Source organism: Egretta garzetta, unplaced genomic scaffold, assembly GCF_000687185.1.
Source record: "Egretta garzetta isolate BGI_Z169 unplaced genomic scaffold, ASM68718v1 scaffold368, whole genome shotgun sequence".
NCBI classification, from domain to species: Eukaryota; Metazoa; Chordata; class Aves; order Pelecaniformes; family Ardeidae; genus Egretta; species Egretta garzetta.
In genome coordinates this window covers 3,764,584-3,785,125 of record NW_009260684.1, presented here as the reverse complement: position 1 = coordinate 3,785,125, position 20,542 = coordinate 3,764,584, and the positions used below count along the sequence as shown (strand labels likewise).

At 39.9% G+C, this 20,542-nt stretch overlaps 1 protein-coding gene across 1 annotated transcript in view; it reads left to right on the top strand.

Annotated features, from left to right (window-relative positions):
- RLF (RLF zinc finger) overlaps positions 1-20,542 on the top strand; it is a gene marked incomplete at its 5' end in the record, with an annotated part of 48,557 nt that overhangs the window by 1,633 nt on the left and 26,382 nt on the right. Inside the window, 2 exons of the mRNA XM_035901203.1 lie at positions 5,838-5,919; positions 16,464-16,596. Coding sequence (XP_035757096.1) covers positions 5,838-5,919; positions 16,464-16,596 — 215 coding nt within the window. The remainder of the gene's footprint in view (positions 1-5,837; positions 5,920-16,463; positions 16,597-20,542) is intronic.

Below are 20,542 nucleotides of genomic sequence, written 5' to 3'. Positions count from 1 at the left end.
AAAATGTTTTTTTTTTTTTTTTTTTTTTTTTTTTTAACCTTCTGTCAAGAAGGGAAAAGGCAGGAAATCAGGAAAAGTCTGTCTTAACTTCTTAATATGGAAACTGAAGACTTAAACTGCTAAATCATTTATTTGGTACATAATACTTATTTTTGGCAAAATATCTTCATTGCTTTTGCAGAGTGTTCCTTTATGGATAGAGTATTCTCATCTTCATCATATTATCGTTAATTACCTTGTATATTCTGCTGTTTCCTACTCATGTCACTTTAAAAGTTCATCAAGTTTGACAGTGGTCTTTGTATGCAGGTCATCCATACCATATTTTGCCACTGTTGGATACTTTGGGGCAGCATTCCCAATTCTGTGTCAAAATTGCTTATCAAAATTGCTTTTCTCTGGTTGAGAAAAATCAGAATATTCTGCTTCTGTTAATATGGTTTCTTCCATTTTTCAGTGTGAGAAGTTTGTTTGCTGTTGCTTGTACATTCAGAGAACTTTGTGGTGGAGGACAGCAGAGAGGCTGCCTTGCTGGAATCTCCCGTTCTTGTTATGATTAGATTTGAGAGGAATCTAAAGAATGAGAAAGATGATGAGTGAGGTCGCAGATAGGGTGAGGTAAATTGCATCCCAAAATAAACTCTCCCATGTTTTTCTTTTACATGAGAGTTTCCAAGGGAGGGAGACAGAAGTTAGAGCAGAGAATTAAAGATAAAAATTAAGTTCCATGAGGGAGGAAGACTATTACCTGGTTAGGGATGTGAAAGCATACTGTTCTCATGTAACTCTGATTTTGGGGGAGACAATTGGTTTACCCACAGCTGTCATACATGCTATGTACATTTTCAGACTTGAACCCTGATGAGAAATGAAATGAGCAAGCTTCCTATTTTAAAGCAGAAGTGTTCTATTTGCTATTGAAATCCTCCTTCCCTTCCAACATCCCTCCTGGAGAAGGGGGAAAGAACTTCCTCCTCCTGACATCCTTCTCAAAAGGATGAGCCAGTAACAGCAAAACTCGGTATACTGTGGCTTTCCCTGCCACCTGACCAGGTCAATTGTGTGTTCACAGTAAATCTGACATGATGTAGAGACTGTGCTCCCATAAGAAACATGATGCTGATGCAGTGTGAGACCTTCTTGGTCCACTGTCTAACCTTAGGAAATAAAAGTTGGAGTTTACAGATTTGGCAAGTGATTGGGAGGGAACAGGAATGTTCCTTTTGGCTGTGGCGGGCCATACTTGCTTTGGTCAATTAGAACTCAGGCAGAAATTTCCACAGCCTGAAAGCACAACACGTTCCCATCACCCCTCAATATTACTATACCAAAGGTATTGCCCCTATAGAAGAATTAATAAAGAATTAGCCATATCAAAAGTGTTTTTCACAGAGATTTGGTTAGCTGGCTGTCCTTGTGAATCTTAGGAAGCCCTTAAAGCTGATTGTTCGCATGAGCTTCTGTGAGTGCTTTTTTTCTGAGGATACTGTGTGAGAGGGAAGGTGCCATTCACGTTACCATCAGTTTGAAAATTTTACTTCCATCTGAAAATGGCTTATATGGTCCCAAGATTTGATAGATAAAAGTTAAAAAAGTAGAAAGGATTGTTCCTAACTCACACTGAGTTTGCCAGTAGTTAATATTTGACTGCTTTCTCCTTTTTCCTGTTTGCTGTGATGGCACTGGTCTGAAAGGCAGTTTACCATTTCTACATCTTTGAGAAGGTGTTTATAAGCTTTTTGAACTATAAAAAGAGAAGGGAGGTATGAAGGTCGTCTGGTCTAAGTAGCAAAACTGGATTCAACTGTCAAGACCAGTCTACCTCGAACTTCTTGAGCTGTATCTGACCTACTGGTCGTACTTACTGAATCTAACACACGTTGCTTCCAGGAAGAGTGTGCTTGCTTTCCACAACACCTCTGTGAGAAGGCATGTATGATGGTTTTTGCTGCTTTGTCTATCTAACAAAGCACTTACCAACCTAATAAACTGTTGCAATTTGATTCACTAACTGTATCTACCACTCTGCTGTCTATCATTAACAGCTAACTCAACTCTTAACAAATGCAGGATAACTCCTGGCAATAGGTGAACTGTTCCTACTGATCATCTGATGTATAATTAGTCATCTTTTTAATTCTAAGAAGCTTAGGATAAGAAAAGTCTTCTAATACAATCTAAAGATGAACACAATTCTGAAAGCTTTTAAAATTACTTCTTAAAATTTCTGTCTTAAAATAATAGTGAATGAGGTATAAAGTGATGGCAAAATCAATGTGTTGATTTTTGCCTAGAGTTATTCCTTCCAAAATAAAGAAATTCAAATCTAGGAGACCTTCTCCTAAAAGGTATTTTGAAGTTGAGTGTTTGAGATGACTGATTTATTTTTTTTAATAATGGAAGCATTCAAGCACCTGTTACAGTTTATTGGCAAAAATTGTGATTAAAGTTTTAAATTGAGTTTTGTGTAGGTAGGTATTGTGATGGTACTGGTAGAGTGGGGTAGAAAGGCTTGACTTCATGAAGTGATCCTGGTATTTTGATTTGTGGTCTTAGCCGTGATGCCTAAATTCCATTTAGTTGCATTACAATAAAGAGGCTTTCAGGGGTGGAGGTGAGTGTTGAAGTATTTTATAATAAGGACCAAAAGGAAGAATTAAGCTCAATGGCCATGCCTCCCTCACGCCAGTAGAGAAGGCTGGCTAGTCTCTATGCAGCTGTCTGAGTCAATTCTTATAACAAAAATTTAGGCATTTGGCTTAGAATTCTAATTATTTTTTTCTGCCAAGGAAATTGTAATTGGAATATCCTGGATATTGCTTTTGCAGTTGTGCTGTAAGTTGTTTTATGTGGTGGCTATACGTGGTGGAGCTCCAGATTTCTCACGGAGTGATTTCCAAACTAGCGTGCTTGGTATTGGGATCCTGAGGAAGACTTAAGGAGTCGCAACAAAAGAATTTTTGGTTCTCGGTTCAGCTCAGTCCTGTGTTAGTGTAACAGATGATAACTCTTGAGGCGTATCGGCAGCCCTCAGGTCTTCATAGACGCAATGCTTTAAAAATCTAATTTCAGATTTTTTCAGTGTCCAAGCAGGAAGAGGATTTGTAAAACCTTCCTTTGCCATTTTGTTTAAATCTGATATTTTATATAGCCAATATCATCTATATGGAAAAGTAATATCCTAGAAAAAGTATTTCCAGCAATTAAGAGTGGAAGTACACAGGACTGGTTGACTTTGTTTACGTCTGAAAATGAGGTGTGTCAAGAGACTTTTCAAAAGCACATTGACCATGAAGTTTGCAAACTTTTTTTTTATGAAGAGTCTCTGTATGACGTGCATGAAAATCGGACACACACCTAGAGATATCTCTCTTTTTTTTTTTTCTTTCTTTTTTTTTTTTTTTTTTTTAAAAACAGAGTTCGGCTGCTGTGGGACTTTGTAAAGTTGTTTTTGATAGTCTAGTAGCAGCCACCTGAGTCTAGACGTCTGGACTGGTAAATTAACTTACATTGTCAAGCTTACATACAGGGGAAAAATAAGTCCTGATTATTTTATAATAGAGACCTATGGCAGTTGGTGATCCTGTTGCCAGCTTTTTCGTGGGCATAGTAATGATTGAGATCCTAGTGCCTGATGACATGAATAATTACTGAATTACAATAATGAAGACTATCATATTTTCTGCCTGTCTAATAGAAGTGTTTAGAGCTTTTGTGGGTCTAAACCTTTATACAAAGGAACAGGATTGGGCAGTGATGGCAGACTTCTGAAATGTGAAAAGCATTCAGTATTTGTGTATTTGGTCTTATTTATGTATATGACTGCTGAATTTGGCGAAAAACTGATTAGCCATAGCATTTTGCAGGTAACTGTTCGATGTATCTATTAGAAGTCAGGAGGAAGGGGGAAAGGGAAGTCATTCTTTTTGGGTACTAAGCAGAAACTCATGTTCACTTTATGATCATCTCTTCCCTTTCCCGTTCCCCAAGCTCAGCTCTTCTATCTATGTTGGGACTGAATGTGTTGTCCTGTCATTCTTCTATTTAGTATTTGGGAGTGGAGGTTTTGAATTAAAAAATAGCATGAATTGGAACTATCTGACAACGTAGGTGTAGCTTATAGCAATTATTCAGTGCATTTATTATATGTGGAGTCTTAGACCAGTTTTCTTATATTGTCATGATGTATGAGAACATTTTTGCTGTGTGTAAATCTTTTCCATCTCTAGACAGAGTGTCATAGTTAACACATTTAGCTTTTTTAGGTCAAATTATTCAATGCAGCAGTTGGGGTTTAGGTAAGGTCAGATAGCTCCTATTTGAGAACAATATAGGCAGTAGTCCTACCATTGCTTTGTCTCCTAGAAAACAGTGATTCTTGTTCTTCAAGACTTTTCCCTGAAATGAAATGGATGTGCTAAACACATACAGTTGTTTTGTTTGGGTTTTTTTTTTCTGAAAAGGGATAGCAGTGGGCTGATGGTCTAAATGAGGGAACATGAAGTAGGTCTTGCTTTTCCCTCTTCTGTTTTTGGAATCTGAACTTAGGTATGGAATATGTATGTCTCAAATTTGCTGGATATTTCAGAGATGTTAGAACTTCTGAACGCTTCCCACTTTTCTGAATTTTCATTTGGAAAACCTGATACACAGCAGTGGGCTGATGGTCTAAATGAGGGAACATGAAGTAGGTCTTGCTTTTCCCTCTTCTGTTTTTGGAATCTGAACTTAGGTATGGAATATGTATGTCTCAAATTTGCTGGATATTTCAGAGATGTTAGAACTTCTGAACGCTTCCCACTTTCCTGAATTTTCATTTGGAAAACCTGATACACAACAGAAGTTCACATGCCACTGTGATGGGGCCGACTCATACTAACATTAATCATTGACACAGTTGAAAACGGGATGTAACAAACATTCCTGGATATAAAATCAAGACTGGGTGACTAGTGTCCTAGTCCAAGCGGGAGCTTGGCTTAATGAAGGAATAAGGGCATGTTCTCCACCTGTGTTGTATAGACAACTGAACTACACAAATACAGCATGTCCCTGAATTAATAAACTGGGAATTTTACAATCTGATTTGTTTAACTCTGACTTTAATCTCAACATCTTTGATATGCATGTCAATGTGGGTGGAGGTTTTTTGATTTGGTAAACTCTTGAGTTTGTTGCAGTTTGCACCATCAGTATTTGAGTGCTCCCCCCCCATGCTATCAAAGACTCATAAGGTGTTTCTAGAAGTCTATTCTGCAGGTCCATTTCTGTGCCAAAGCACCTCTTGACACAGCTTGTCAGTCTGTAGCTTTTAGCATACTGCTAGGGATCAATTCTCTAGGTCTATTTCTGTGCTGATGCATGTGTTGTCTTCTGTCAAGCTGTTCTTCTTTGCTATTGTCTTCTTATATATGTCAGCACTGAAACTTTAAGTTAGGTAAAGCTGGCTTTCATTTTCACTCTAGGCAGAGATGCCATGCTGGGATCAAATGAGTTTTATTCAGAATGGGTATTGGGATTCCTTAGTGAGAGGAAAGAGCAGAAATTCTGTAGTGCAATGTTCCTGAGCCACACTGAATAGACTATCTTGGATTATAACAGTAGCTGCAATCTTAACCTGGCAAGATTGTGCATAGAAAAAGGGAGCACTCTTTACATACGATGACTTCTGCTTGATTCTGGAGCTGTTTCTGGCCTTTAACTGATTTATGCAGTCAAACATGTTTCAATGTTACTGTTACTTATCTGAATACTAAGTAATATGTGCCACAAATGTTATTTAATGTAAAAACAGAATGTGTTCAAGTAGCTTGCTTACTTGCCTCTTACTTTTCCAGGAGTTGTTTTGAGCTACTGCTTTCAATTCCTGAAAGTGAATTGCCGCATGAGGTGTGGTTAGGATTCCATCAGTCCATACAGGTGAGTGTTCTGAATTTCTTTCTTCCAATTTACATATTTTAAAAAAAGAAAAAAAGGCTGCTGTTGTGCTCCTCTTCTACCCTTCTCCTGAACTCCACCTGTCCTGCATTTCTGTTACCTAGGCAGCAAGAATTCCTGAGCAGCAAAAGACTAACTGCAGCAACAGTATTGGCAGCCCTAAGCCCTAAGGCCCAACAGCAGATTTATAACTACACAATCAATGGCAACTGCAGCAAGAGGACTGTAGCAAATCTTGATCTGTCTAATGGTTTGTGTGAGAGAAAGACTGAGTTAGATGAAGTGATGTAACAGCTGTGAAGTATTGCTTTGAAGATGACTAAAAAAGCTTTTGTGGAGATCTGAATGGCAAGTTAGTGTCTATACCTCATTGAGAAGGATGAAAATAGTAGGACAGGTCTTTAGGCCAGGTGGTTCCTAAAAGTGTTTCTTCTGAGATGGTGCTGAAACAAGCTCATAATACTACTGTTCCTACGGTCAAATGAAGATGGCTACTGTAGACTATGTAGGAGGAAGAAATGTTTTCAAGTTTTAGTCTGGGGGCAGTAGCTGTCTGGCAAGAACTTGTGTTCCTCATGGAGATGAAAGACAGGAGTGGTAGTCTTGCTGTGTTTGTACTAATAGACCCTTCCAAGACCAGGGACTGATCTGTTGCTGCTATTGCCTGTTCTGACTTTAACTGTGACTGATGAAGTTGGAAGCTAGTATCAGTTATAAGTTACTGAAGTGAAGACTTTGGCAGGAAGTAGTTGCAAGAAAGAAACTAAGACCTTGCAGCCCTTGTGCAGACCTTATTACAAGACCTTATACCCCTATGACTGGAGATTTCCTTGGTCCCCAAAGCTTTGCTGCTGCAGTAGCTCTGAAGATGTGTAGAGGTTCTGAAGGAGCTTCTACTTTTGTTTCACCTGCAGTCAGGGCAATAGCAGGTGCAGAAACTCTTCAGTAGACTGAAGATGAGTAAACCTAGCACTTTAAGCTGAGAGAAACAGATTAGTAGAGCTTTGTAGTCCTGATGGTAGTGGAAGGGGCAGAGGTGGTCTGTGACTGGTGACTTCAGGTGTGGACAGACCTTCTTTTCCTGAAATACCATGGAATATTTACTATCGTGGCAACCCTAAAAACAGTTGGGTGTGGCATGTACTTGGTAGTAGAAAGTGCAGTAGGTGCTGTTTAAATCCTGTGGACTTTGTGGTGTCAGAGATTTGTCCTTTATTCTGAGTGCTGATGCGTAAGTCCTGTGACTCTCTTAGTGACTATGACAGATGAAAGTGGACATTGCAGCACTCTAGAACCAAGTTCGAAGGTATATCGGTTTATTTTGACAATACCCAGCTATGTCATCTATTACACATAGCCTGTAGCTATTAGCCATGGTGTTGCAGAGGCTAGGTCTGTGCTTTCTAACCCATTCATTTGTGGGGATGCCACAAATAAGGGTGGTCAGCCACAGGTTCATCTTTTGTGTTAGGGCTGATGGCAGAAGTTGAAACTTGCTGTTTCCAAGGTAGCTCTTAAATTCACTAACCCAGTTGTCAGTGGATAAAGAGGAGTGAATCATAGAATACCAGGGTGGAAGGGACCTCAAGGATCATGAGGTCCAACCTTTTTTGATAAAAGCATGGTCTAGATGAGATGGCCTAGCACCCTGTCCAGCTGAATCTTAAGTGTCCAACTGGGGAATCCACCACTTCCCTGGGGAGATTATTCCAGTGGCTGATTGTTCTCATTGTGAAAAATTTTCCTCGTGTCCGATTGGAATCTCCCCAGGAGTAACTTGTACCTATTATTCCTTGTCTTTTCCATGTGACTCCTTGTAAAAAGAGTCTCAATCTTCTTTGTACCCACCCTTTTAAGTCCTGGAACATGGTGATAAGGTCTTCCCTAAGTCTTAAGAGCTTATCATACACTAAAAGGCATATAAGAAGTTTGTTACTGAGATGTCCTAGCCCTGAAACAAGATCTTCTCTCATATTCAGAGTATGGGAGGGCATATACAGGCTTTTTCTCATTACAGCAGAGGTGTAAAGCAGCTCTAAGAATTACTAGCTTTTAACTGGAGGGATCTGTAAGGAGAATTCTTGTTACTAAGGAGAATCATTTCTATGATGTAACAAGCATGTGTGTTTCTAGCTTTCTGAAGCAAGTGATAAAGTGTTGATACTTCTGTCAATAGAGAGAAAGTTTTTAGTCAGATGAGATTACTTTATTCAGGCTGAATATGCTGGAAGGAGACTACTAAGTTCCAGGGGTAGAAGAGTGACATAAGCCCAGATCTCTCATGTTTCATAGCCTTTTAGAACTAAGGGAAAATTCAAGATGTGCTGCTAGCAGGTGTGGTAATATACTTGGCTTTTGTACTGGCTTTTTTGAAGCTGTGGCTTCCAAGTTTAGCACTCATCTAATGCTCCCCATAGTTCAAACAGTAAAAGATTTGGGCAAAGCTTATTAAACACAATAGTACTCTGAAACTTGGCTGAAGAGGTTTGTGGACTTTTACAAACAGGTGCTTCTAATGAGGTTTTGAAGTAGCACTCTTGCAGAAATAAGAGAATGAGGCTATTTGTACCCTGCCCTGGAATACAGTAGGAACCCGGTCATCATCAGAGGACTATGCAGTCATACAGAAGGCAATATAGACCTTTAGACAGGAATCTCTTGTAGGCTCTCATGTGAGGACTTGTAGGTTTAAAGCCTGTGACCATGTTAATGTGCCAATCTCCAGGCAAATCCAGTAGCAAAGCACTGCAAAATTATGTATTAGCACATGCCCCAGATTGACAGATGTGAATGTGCTTATTCTTTTCCTAACGAAAGGGGCAAGTGTGGCAGCTGAGGAATGTAACTCCAAATGTAACTGGTGGTTGCAGCAAACACGGGACAGAGGTAGTTCTTTCAGGTCTGCCTGCAGTAATTGTTGCTCTGTAACAATCTGCACAGGTAGTGAGAGTCGGTGAAACTTGAAATAAATTTTCATCCCAGGAACGAAAAAAGTAAGGGCTTGCATTTCAAAGCAGCAAGATGTAGGGACTGTTTTAAAGCTGAAAATGGAGCGTCACTGATGTCCACCTTATATACAAAATGCTATCAAAAGCTTTATTTGGTGTCTGAACCTGTTCTTTCAACCTAAATAACAGTTGTTATGCCCTGCAGTCCCCCATGAGTTTAGTTTTTCTTACCTCTAAGCAAGACCAGACGCAGCCTGTGCGAAATGAGAACAAGATGTGAGATTGTATGGCAGGAATCTCGGCACAGGTTTTACACAGTGGCAGCAGGCAAAAGGGTGCGGGCATGGGTGGGGAAATAGTAAAATGTGGCTGAAAGGATTGGGGCAGAATTACAATAGAGCCCTTCATACAGGTAAACTCAATCTCCGGGAGGAACTCAGTGGAGAGGTACTGTGGGGATGGATGTAATTTGGCCAGCTGAGGAAAATAAAACAGAGTTCAAAGATGGCTTTAGTGGGAGTAGAGGTGTATTGTCATGGGAATTGAGTATGGATGGTGTAACAGGGTTCCCTCCAAGCCTTACAAAGAGCATGAATGGTTTCTTTAGAAAAGTTTTGTATTGAGGGTGAGCATAAAATGGAAACTGTTGTGACACTGTAGTAGTTGGTGATCACTTAAATTGCCAGGACAGAAAATCCTGGTATGTTCAGTAAACTGTTCCAAGGATTGTGTTTTCTCCCTAACTTTGTCCATAGGCTCTTACTGTATTATCCTTCCCTGACTTCATCTGAAATGAAATGCTTTGTATCCCACTTCTCAGGACCTGTTTATGGTGTTGTCTAATGAGATCCATATACTTAAATTTTGCATTAGATTTCTGCAAAGACTTTTGAAGTATTTGTAGTAGATTTTCATAAATATTTCCATTAATATTAGCCTTATGTTCTTCAGTAGGTCCAATAATGAAAGGTTCAGCTAAGCATCTAGAACAGAAGTGGAGTATATTGTCAGTAGTTAGATACTTGTGCCCTATATGTTGGCAGATTTCATATTTGGTATTTCAGGATTGGTACCCTGAATCTCAAACACTGTGCTGACTCAGCAAATCAATCGATTTGTATAATAGGTTCTATCTTTCTCACCTTCTAAGGTTCTTCTTTCAGCCCTTAATACAAAGGTGCTGAAATGTGAGTGCTCCTTATAACTGAACTGGGTTCTGCTATCTCTGTGTATCCTTAAACCCTCAGATTAGGGAAGAGTTGCTGTTGGGAAAACATTGTTTATATTGGATGTCTGGATCACAGAATGTAATAATCTGAGCAGTCTTTTCAGTAGTAGTGCCTCACCCTAGTCTAAGTCATATGCTAATTTTTTTTGTCAGCTACATTGTTCTGGTGGTGGTAGGAGGTAAGTGGTCTATTCTGTTTTTCTCTGAGGCAGTGGCTTCTACCTCCTCCGAACATGCAACTCTGTAGCTGAGGGACTTGGGATAAGTATCACAAAGAGGCAGTGAATCTCAGGTGGTGTAATGTGCCACTACAAAATCTGCTTGTTTTTGGCGCTTGTTGGTTGGCAAGTGCTTGTTGAGGCCAAGGTGGGTATAACCCTGTCCTTTCAATAGAGGGGGTGAGTTCATACAACCAGGAGTTGATGTTTCCCATTCTTTGCCTTTCAGAACCGTGCAGAGCTGAAAATCCTGTTTGTAGTTCAATCTTCTTCGCTTATAAATATCTTGGAGTTACTGGAACAGATATTTGGGTGACACCACTATATGTAATATGTGCTGAGAGCTCTCTATGGCTTCCTAAAGCTATGTCTCTTGCAGTACTGCAGTAGATTTAAGTACAGTAAAGCACTGGTAATTTAAGAGGTGATTCTTCATCTCATGTTTGTTAAACTATTTCTCAACAGTAAGAGCTGGGAGTGTCTGAGTTATGTGCATTTATTAAATGATGCCAAGATCTTCAAGAAAACATCCTGTTTAAAAGATGCGGTGTCCTTTCTCCTCTTAAGTCATAACTGTGAGGAACCTGGCACTTCTTGCCTTTATTTAATACAAACTGATCGGAAGGGCTTTGCTGGTCAGTTCTACCTCTTCCCATAATATGTGCTGAATGCCTTTGCAGAGCGCTGTAGCTCAGTAAAGCTCACTGAGTTCAGTCTTCCAGGTGAAATTTGAAGTCGTAGGCTGTTAAATGCTGGTGGTTTTTTGGACTTAGTCTTTGACCTGATCTATGACCTGATCTACGCTTGAGACTGGTACAGGTTAAAGCTGTAATGTCAGCCTGCCTGATTCTACTGGCATGCAATTTAGATGTGTGTAAAGTGGGGAATTGATCATGCTTTCCTTTTTAAAAACAAAACAAAAACCCCACTCTTCTCTGAGGTTCTTTCTGCTGAATTTGGTTTCCTGATCCAGCTTGGGCAAGAAGGAAAGGCTTGAGAGGAGAAACAGCTATGTAAGTGAAAGGATTGCTTAAGTGATGTTTTCAAATGCATAAATAGAGCCTGAAATCTTTGTGCTGTTAGTTTGTGTATTAGTCTGTCAATGCTGTTAGTTAAGAGCAGTTTGAGCTCTGGTTAAGAACATATGAAGTCACTTGCATTTTCAGGGTACAGCTGTGACACTGCAAAAAAATTTTTTTTCCTTTTGACCTTGTGAGTAACACGTCAGGCTAAGGCCAGAAATCGGTCATTGTAAGGATAATACTTGGCTGTCTTTGCGTCTGCAAATTGGCACCAACTCTTCTACTGATATCAACAACTGATTTTGAGGTGGTCTCACTGATAGCTCACTTGTTAGTTTTACTTTCTTTATAATAATTTTTAGAAATGGATTGGTCTTTAATTTTAGTTGGCAAGTACGCTAGGAGCCAAGAGTTGGAACAGTTACAGCAGTTATCTAAAAATAAAACTAACATTGGGGCAATAATTGCAGAAAATCTTGGGTATTGCTAAGGAAGATGAGATGGTTCAAGTTATCAGAACTGCTTTATTGTTGCATTTGGCTATATGAGGCTTTTCACTTTGCTCCTTAGAAGATGGAAGTCTGCACTATAGTTCTGCATTTGGAAAGAACTCTTAATGTGTGCTTTCTTCTGATGTTAGTTTGGTTTTGTTCTTGAAGTCAGAGAATAAGTAGTGTACAGCAGAAGCACTGACTCCCACTAAGTGTGCTTTCAGTATGTTTAGTAAATGCATTGAATATTTGAATATGCAGTGCTTTGAAGCTGTCTGCTGTGGAAGAGTCATGAAGTAGCTGGAGCTGGAAACTAGCTCAAGTTACCTGATGCACTTCTTCACTCAGCATAAGAGCTGTCTTGAATCAGGTTGCTTTGGGTTCTGCCCCACCAAGTTTTAAGTGTCTTTAAGAATGGAGATTGCACAAACTTTGGTTAGTCTTTTCAAAGTGCAGTTACGTAAACATTGCTACGCTCCTCCCCCCCTTTACAGAATTTCCCTTTGTGTGGCTTGTCTGTTGACTCACTAGACAGAAAGAGGAGTTCAGCTCCAGATACCTACTGGGGAGTATAGCAAAGATAAAGACAGCTCTAAACTTTCCCTCTTCAGCCCTCTCTTCCTAAGATTGTATAGGGCCTCTGGTGGCCTTTGCTGGACTTTCTCCACTATGGCACATGAGTTGTACAGGACAGCCACTAATTGAGTGCTGTACTCCAGTGGCATCTCAAAAGTACCAGAGAGGAATAAACACTTCACCAACCTCCTGGTTATGCTCTGTTTGAGACTGTTGAGCATATTTTGCCTTGTTTGCAGTAAGTGCTCACTATGCTTAAATTACAGCCCCTAGAGGCCTTTTGTGCAAAACTGGAACCTTGCCAGCTGGTCACTAGCCTCTAGTGATACTTGGGGTTGTGCCGGGTGTAGCACTTTGCATTTGCCTTTGTTGAACATCACTGAGTCCCTGTCAGTGACATTGTGTGGCCTGTCGAATGTCTTTCTGATGGCACCCCTACCCTCCAGAGTCAGCTGCTCTCCAGGTTATGTATGAGCTACGGACTGGCAGAGCATATGCTTTGTACCTTTATTCAGACAATTAATAAAGTTGTTAAAAGTATCAACTCCATTGTTGACCCCTGAGAAGTGCTACTTCTACTACTACAGAAGTAGTAGAACTAGTAGACAGCTGCCAGTTGGGTTTTGTATCCATCAATTTGCCCCATAGTCTTTCTGGGGACAGGTTGTGCTGACTGGCTTGTAGTTCCCCAGGGTCTCCTCCCCTTGGTCTTGAAAATGGGCATTGTGGTTTCTTCCAGTCACCAGGAACCTTCCCCCAGTGTTTGTGACCTTTCAGAGCTAGTATTGGTCTTGCAGTGACATCTGTGATCTCCATCAACACCCTTGGCTTCTGTTTCATACCATGGATGCTAACATGATTGTCTTAACATCTCATCTGTTGTGCTGCTTCATGCCCTGTCCTCACTCCCAACTCTGCCACTAGTCATAGGGACCAGGAAGGCCAGAGTGCAGACCTTAACAGTAAAACTTGAGGCAAAGTTACTGAATACCTTAGCCTCTTGGGTGTCCTCTGTTACTTGATGCCCTATCCTATTGGGCTGTTCTCACACTTTCCTTGCCCTTCCTTTTGCTTTCAGTCTTATATTTTCCTCAGCAAAGTGAAGAAAACCAGATGGATGCTTGTGTCCTTCAGCTTAGCCCCCTGGGGCCTTGTACTCTGTGCAGTGTGATTGGTGTCCAGGTGTGTGAGCAGCAAGTGGTGATAGTCTGAGGATAAGCCTTGGCACCTTCTCTGCAGTATCCCAGATCCAAGACCCTGTCAAGCACCAAACCTTGTGAGACAATGAAGTCTGATTAGCAGCTGAAGGTGGCAAATGCTTAGATAGGATTTTAGCAACCACAATTGATAACTTGCTTTGTTTCCTTCCTCCTTTCCCATCTTGCCTATTACCTTAAAGACTGATTATAGCTGGAAATCCTGTTTATTTAAAGGTTAGTCAGAATATCATGTTACTTTAATGTCATGACTAGTGTAGGAAGATTAGCCTAGCTATGGAGTACAGTAATACCAGTTTCTGGAATCAGAAATACATTTTGTGCTCTCTTATCAGCTTATACAGAAACATACAAAATATGCTTTACTTTCCCTTGATCTCCTTGTGCTTCTTGTGACAAGATCTCCTACAGATACTTAACACCCATGTTGTGGAACACTACCCAGTGTTCTTGCTTATCCTCTAAAATTTCATGGTTTGTTGTGTGCTACATGAGCAAGCGGGAAGGTGGTTGGTATAATGAACTTTATAGCAGTATATGCATCTTTCTGTGGTCCTCTTTTGATTGTTGGAATCTTCTCTTGGTACTTGCTGGGAATTATTTTCTTCTAAACTTGCCTGTGTTCTCAGTTTAGTGAGAGAATGCCCCAAAGTCATTCAGATACGTAGACTTCTTGAAGAGCCCCATATGCTTAGTTTCATATTCTAGAGACTGATAGACTCTCCAGGGGATGAATGGATCCATATAAACATGCCAATGGACGCGGACTTGAGTGATGAAGTAATACCTGAGTTTATTCTATATATAATACACAAGCATGCTATGGTATACTTTGAGCAGATACACGTAATCAGGGAGTGAGGGGGAAAGAACCCTGTGTTAGCTATGCTTCACTTTAATTTGGGCTTTATTGTCTGACAGTATGGTTTCACAGTTATTTGAGAGGAGTCCTTTAAGAAACTTCTGAGACTATTACTTATGGCAGCTATGATTCAACGTAAATGAACCTTCACTGCCAGAATGTCATTTTCCCCTTGTGAATCTTTTGCTGGAAATAAAGCTTCACTCCTTAGTGGGTAGATGCTTCGCCCAAGAGTTAAATCCAGATTCTAATGTGCAGAGATACATGGAGTGCAGTTTGCTGCAGTGTTAGAAAAGAAATAGATGATGACAGCAAAACATCGAAATTGGTCTGAAATTAGCATCTGATACCTGATATTGGACATCAATATCTAATTTATTAAAGGGCATGTAAGCATTAAATACAATGATGCCCTTTGCTGTGAATGGTTAATGGGAAAGTCTTGAGTATTTTCTTAGCAGATTCACTTGGTTATAGAAGGTAACTCAGGAACTTGAAAAACATGTCTTGTGGTCGCACTGTGGAATGCCGTTTATTGCTGTCTTTTGACAGCCTGTGATACAAGGCTGTTCGATTACTCTGGGATTCCCAGTGGTCATAGCATTAGCCCCATTTAATTCTGATAATTCAGAACATGGAATTGATTCCGGTGTATATACAGAGGATACAACAGAGGCTACTGAAAGCAAACCTGAGGTTAAAAGTACAGCCAACTTAAAACGCAGCTCACTAGAACTAGGGGACATTTTCACATATCAAACTATTTAAGTTTAAGATGTGTTGCGACTGATGTGAGAAGTGTTTTTACTGAGTGTGTAGCCACAAATTGCTTACAGTTAGTTGGCTTCAATTTGTCAGTATTAGGAAATACTGCATGGTGATACTTCAATTTTTTCAGGTCAAGTCACCCTAGATTGGTTTTCCTGCTAGAGACATTAAGTGCTAGAATCTGTTTCCAGTTGCTTTTTCTTTTTATTTTTTTCTTTCCTCCTTCGCTCCTCAGATTTCCAGAATGAAAAGTGGTAGGGCCTTGATCACTCTTGAGTATTGTGCTATGTATACAGGCTTGGTGGATGAACTTCAGCTGGAGACCTGTTCAGTGTGGAGGATCAGCCTTCACAGCATCAAAACTGTCAGGGTCGGAAATCCCTGGATCTTGGAGTAAATGCACTGGACGTGGATTAGTTTCTAAGGAAATGGTGTATCTGCATCCAGTATAAGGATGTTTTCATCTTAAAGGGAATTACTCATGATCCAGTTTGGTCTGGACTGTGAGTGTTGTATAGCAGTCTGTGCTGTGTATATTGTGCTCTGTTTTCTCTTTGTGAAGTTCCCTGATGCTTCTTTAATCTCTAACCACCAGGAAACCTGCATCCTCATATGACCACAACATCACCCTTTTGGTAGATGAGAGTCCTTTCCGAGCTTTGCCCATTGCACTGCTTCTTATATAACGGCTTTAGTAATCCTCAGACCAATGAACTGACAGGCTCATCTCACTAGTGTTAACACTAAATGGAAAATCTTACACTCTAGGCATTTTGTTATTCACTTTGAAAGTTATTCAGTCTTCATTCCAGTTTCTTCAATGGCACTCAATGCTTTGATACATGATACAAAATCAATCCTTTGTTTTTTATACAATAATTTCTGAAATTTTATTTGTATGAACATGGAGAAACATAAAAACTGCGGAAGAGTTACAACTGCAGAGTAGGCTTTTTGAGTTAAGCCATTGCAGTTAACTTTCAGTATTCTGAAATTGGGAAGTTTTGCTGTAGGATTAGAGAAGTGAAAGGATGTACTGTTAAAATCCCAGTGCAAACACGTCAAAACAGTAATGACTTAGAAGAATGGTGGGAAATTATTAGAATACAGTCAAGTATTAGGACAGATAATATAAAATGGCATTAGCTTAATTTTTAGCAAAGACTTTTAATGACTTTTTTTTTTACGTTTTGTAGGATTCACATGATGCTTTACTGGAATTTGGGAATAACAACCTCCAGATATTGGTGGATGTCACAAGGGAAGGAGTATGGAAAAATCCAGTTCTTCTTAAAATTCTATCCCAGCAGCCAGTAGAAACTGAGGAAGGTAAGAATGTGATTTTAGAGATTATATGTGGTTATTAAGAAATTACTTGGTGCAGTTTTGGTGGGGAACCAGTGATTTGAAGTCAGAAGAGAGTTGTATTTTAAATTGCATTGTGCAGTAGCATTCCTGTGTTGCTAAACGATTTTTATGAAACTGTCTCACTGGCACTCTTGAGTCATGTCTCCTTGCTAATGCAGCATCTCTGCTTGGACTATATTATCCATCGGTTTGAATATTTTGAAACTCCATTTTTAAATAGAATTACTTCTTTTTCCATCATAAAAATATGCAATTTTTGCTTCCTGAGGTAGTTTGTTCTTCATAACTCTGTGCTTTTTGAATGTTTTTCCTGAATGCTTCACAGGGAGGAATTGTGTATATCCACATCTTTCAGAGGCATAAAAGATGTGTGTGGAGGTTTACTTTTATTAAGCTCTGGGCTGTGAAGCTCATTGTGTTTGGACTGTGGAAATAATATCTTGAATCAGAAAATGATGAGAGGTGAAGAGAAGGAGTTCTTAGCGTCTCTTTATATAATTTTTGAATGTCTTCTCTTAGACTCTCTTCTTTTACTCACTGAGATTTTTTCTTATCTATTAGTGATACCATGAAGTACTTGCAGGTATTTCTTTTAACTGTTCCATTAACACTACACGAGATCACAGTTTACTTCAGTGAAAATAATAGAGGGAAAAAAGAGCTTAAAATATTTTCTTAAAAATTAAAGGAGCACAACAAGAGATTTTAAGTCAAGCTTTCTTCCATGGCAGAATCCTTCTTTCTGGCTTTGGGTAGCCTCTCTTTGAGTTAAGTTAGTACTTTTTAATAAATTAATGAGAAACACATTAAGGTTATTGAGAGGATATGTTGCTTCTCTGTGCTAGAAAGCATTAAAAACAAGCAGCCAAGGGTGGACAGCAGTCTTCGCTAGCCTTCAGTTTGGGTATTCAATAGTAGGGCAGAAACATTTGAACTCCAAACAACATTTAATCCCATCTCCAACATGTCTTGAAAAGAACTGCCTTCCATACTAATGTCCTGTCTTGGAGTCTTTCATTTATGGTATTGTTAGGCCATCCAGTTGCATAGTTGCTGGTCTTAGTGTATTTCTACTCAAAAGGACTTGCATTTCAAAATTGGTCTATGTTACTGAAAACCTTGAGTTACTGAAGAATTCCTTACTTGGAGAGTGATATACCACTGAGGGCTAAGGTTAGCTAGCTTTGCATACTCCCTTTACCTGTGGCAAGCCACGAGGACTGGTGTGAATTCAGTAAGAGCAATTTCCTCGTATGTATCCGTGTGGACTCCATTATAGATTAATGTGCTTCTTACACACGCGACTGGTTTTATCAATGGCTATATTACTAAATGCTGCTACTTTTCTTCATTCCTGTGCAGGAGGAACTTGATGTGGTTCAGCCTACATCTCAACTTCAGCAGTAATAGGATAGAACTAGTTTGTTCAGTCCTTTGGCTTTTAATTTCTATTGAAGTTTCTGCTGGCAAACTGATTGACTGACACATCTCTGACCATGTTGAATTGGGCTGAGTGTGGGTCCCCATTTCTGAGATCGCCTGGCAACCTTGAAACTATTGATTTCTTAGTGTTTTTTATTAAGTACATACTCTTCTGTTTGAGATCTGAATGCATGCCCATGTCCTCACTGGTGTTTCTTTCACGTGATGCAAGCAGAGGCAACGGGACATTCATTGGAGCTCTTCTGGAAATTCTGTAACTGCGCAAGTGCATTCTCATATAGACTAGAGTAGTCCGCAGACATGTTTAAACAGTCTGGATGTGACTTTGGAATCCCTTCTTAGACCAGTCTGTCAAAGGAAGGTTTCTCAAGTAGATCATAAGGTAAGGTGTTAGACATTTTAAACAAAGAGCAGTTCTAAGAAGCCAAACATTCTAAGAAGCCTAAAATGTTGCTTCTTACCAAGAGTCTTGCTTTTGTGGCAGGCTTGAAAACATTGGTTTGCATTGGGTTTTTGCTTGCTTTCAGAGTATTGAAGAGCAGATAAACTGAGAAAAGTGTCATCCTTGTGGCCTGTTGATGCGCAATGTAGCTACTTAGGCATATCTAAAAGATCTTTCTGTGAGCTATGTGAGTGTGTCATCTTAGCACCCAAGCAAGATGGTTTAGATACTGGTTGAGTGCTTTTAACTGACAATGTAGGGAACACTAAGTAGTAGTAGAGCTTGTGTGGTATCTGTTGACATGTAGAAAGGCAGTGAGAGCACCATGTGAGAGTGCTCTCCTGTTCCTGCTGTTCTGGTTTTCCAGCAAATACTGTGAAAGTGGTAGATCAATGTAGTAGCATTATTAGTAACAGAAATGGGAAAAAAGCAAGAGGGGGGGTATAGGGATATTTAATAGCTACAAATACTATAAAGTAATGCTTCAGTAGTGAAATAATTCTATGCCCTTACATTACAGAAGATAGAGGGGGGTTTATTTGGTTGGTTTTATTCTTGTTAGCCTCTTGGGACACTAAGAGCTTATTGAACAGGTATTGAAGATTTTCAGGGGATTGTAGGAAAGAACGTGGGGCTGTGAAAGACAATGTAGGGCATAGGATTCAGTGCCCTGTAATTGTTGCCAGCTGTTTAGTAACATTTCAAAGAAATCAAGATAATTCATGTTATGAGTCACTGTGATTTATAAAACCCAAAATGTTACAGAAAGAGAGAAGTATATTGAGGGCATATGTAAAGTTTACTCTTTTCTCAGAAGGCAAGATCAATGTGCCAGATTTATATACCTGTTATGGTTTAACCTGGCAGGCAGCTAAACACCACCCAGCTGCTCGCTTGCTCCTCCCCTCCCCAGTGGGATGGGGGAGAGAATCAGAGAAAAAGTAGTAAAACTTGTGGGTTGAGATAAAGACAGTTTAATAAAGCAGCAGAGGATAAGAATAACAACAATAATAATAATGGTAAGAGAATATACAGAATATACAAAACAAGTGATGCACACAGTTGCTTACCACCCACTGACCGATGCCCAGCCCGTCCCGAGCAGCGATCACTCTCCCCTGGCTAACTCCCCCCAGGCATGACACCATATGGTCTGGAATAGCCCTTTGGGCAGTTGGGGTCAGCTGTCCTGGCTGTGCCCACCCCCAGCTTCTTGTGCCCCTGGCAGAGCAGGGGAAGCTGAAAAGTCCTTGACTAGTCTAGGCAACTACTTAGCAACAACTAAAACATCAGTGTGTTGTCAACGTTCTTCTCCTACTAAATCCAAAACACAGCACTATGCCAGCTACAAAGAAGAAAATTAACTCTGTCCCAGCCGAAACCAGGACAATACCCTACACTCTGGTACAAGGCAAAATGAAAGCTTAAAGAAACCCTGCTCTCTATGCCAACAAATGATGTTGTGGAAAATCTGACTCCTAAATTGTGCTGCTGATGTAACTGGTTTATCTTCTTGACATCATCAGGCAAGTGTTATTCAGTGACTACAGAAGTTGTTGCTGAAATACCAGCTGATCCATGAAGCTATATCGTACCATGTCTTATGATTAGTAAAATCTTGCTGGCTGTGATTTACTTCAATTTCTTTGTTCAGTCCCTTCTTTTCTCTGCTCTGGAAAGTCAGATGCTGCTGTAATATCATTTGGCTTACAGAAAGTCTTTGGGTAGCTGAAATTACTCTTTTGGCCTTGTGTAGGACAAAAGGTGGGAGCTGGAATTAAGCAACTATCTCTAGATGTCTATTGGATTACCTTAATCCTCTTTTACTTTCAGAATCATATCAAGTAAATGCTTGTAGCTGTAATAGGAGATCATAAGTCACTGATTAGTTAGCAGGTTTGTCTTCCTTCTATTACTTGTGTCACTTTGATCTGTGTGATATTCTATTCTGACTACCAGGCTCCACTTGATAGAAATAGCCAAAATCAAAATGCACTTTCTGCATGGCACAGCAGGAAAGGC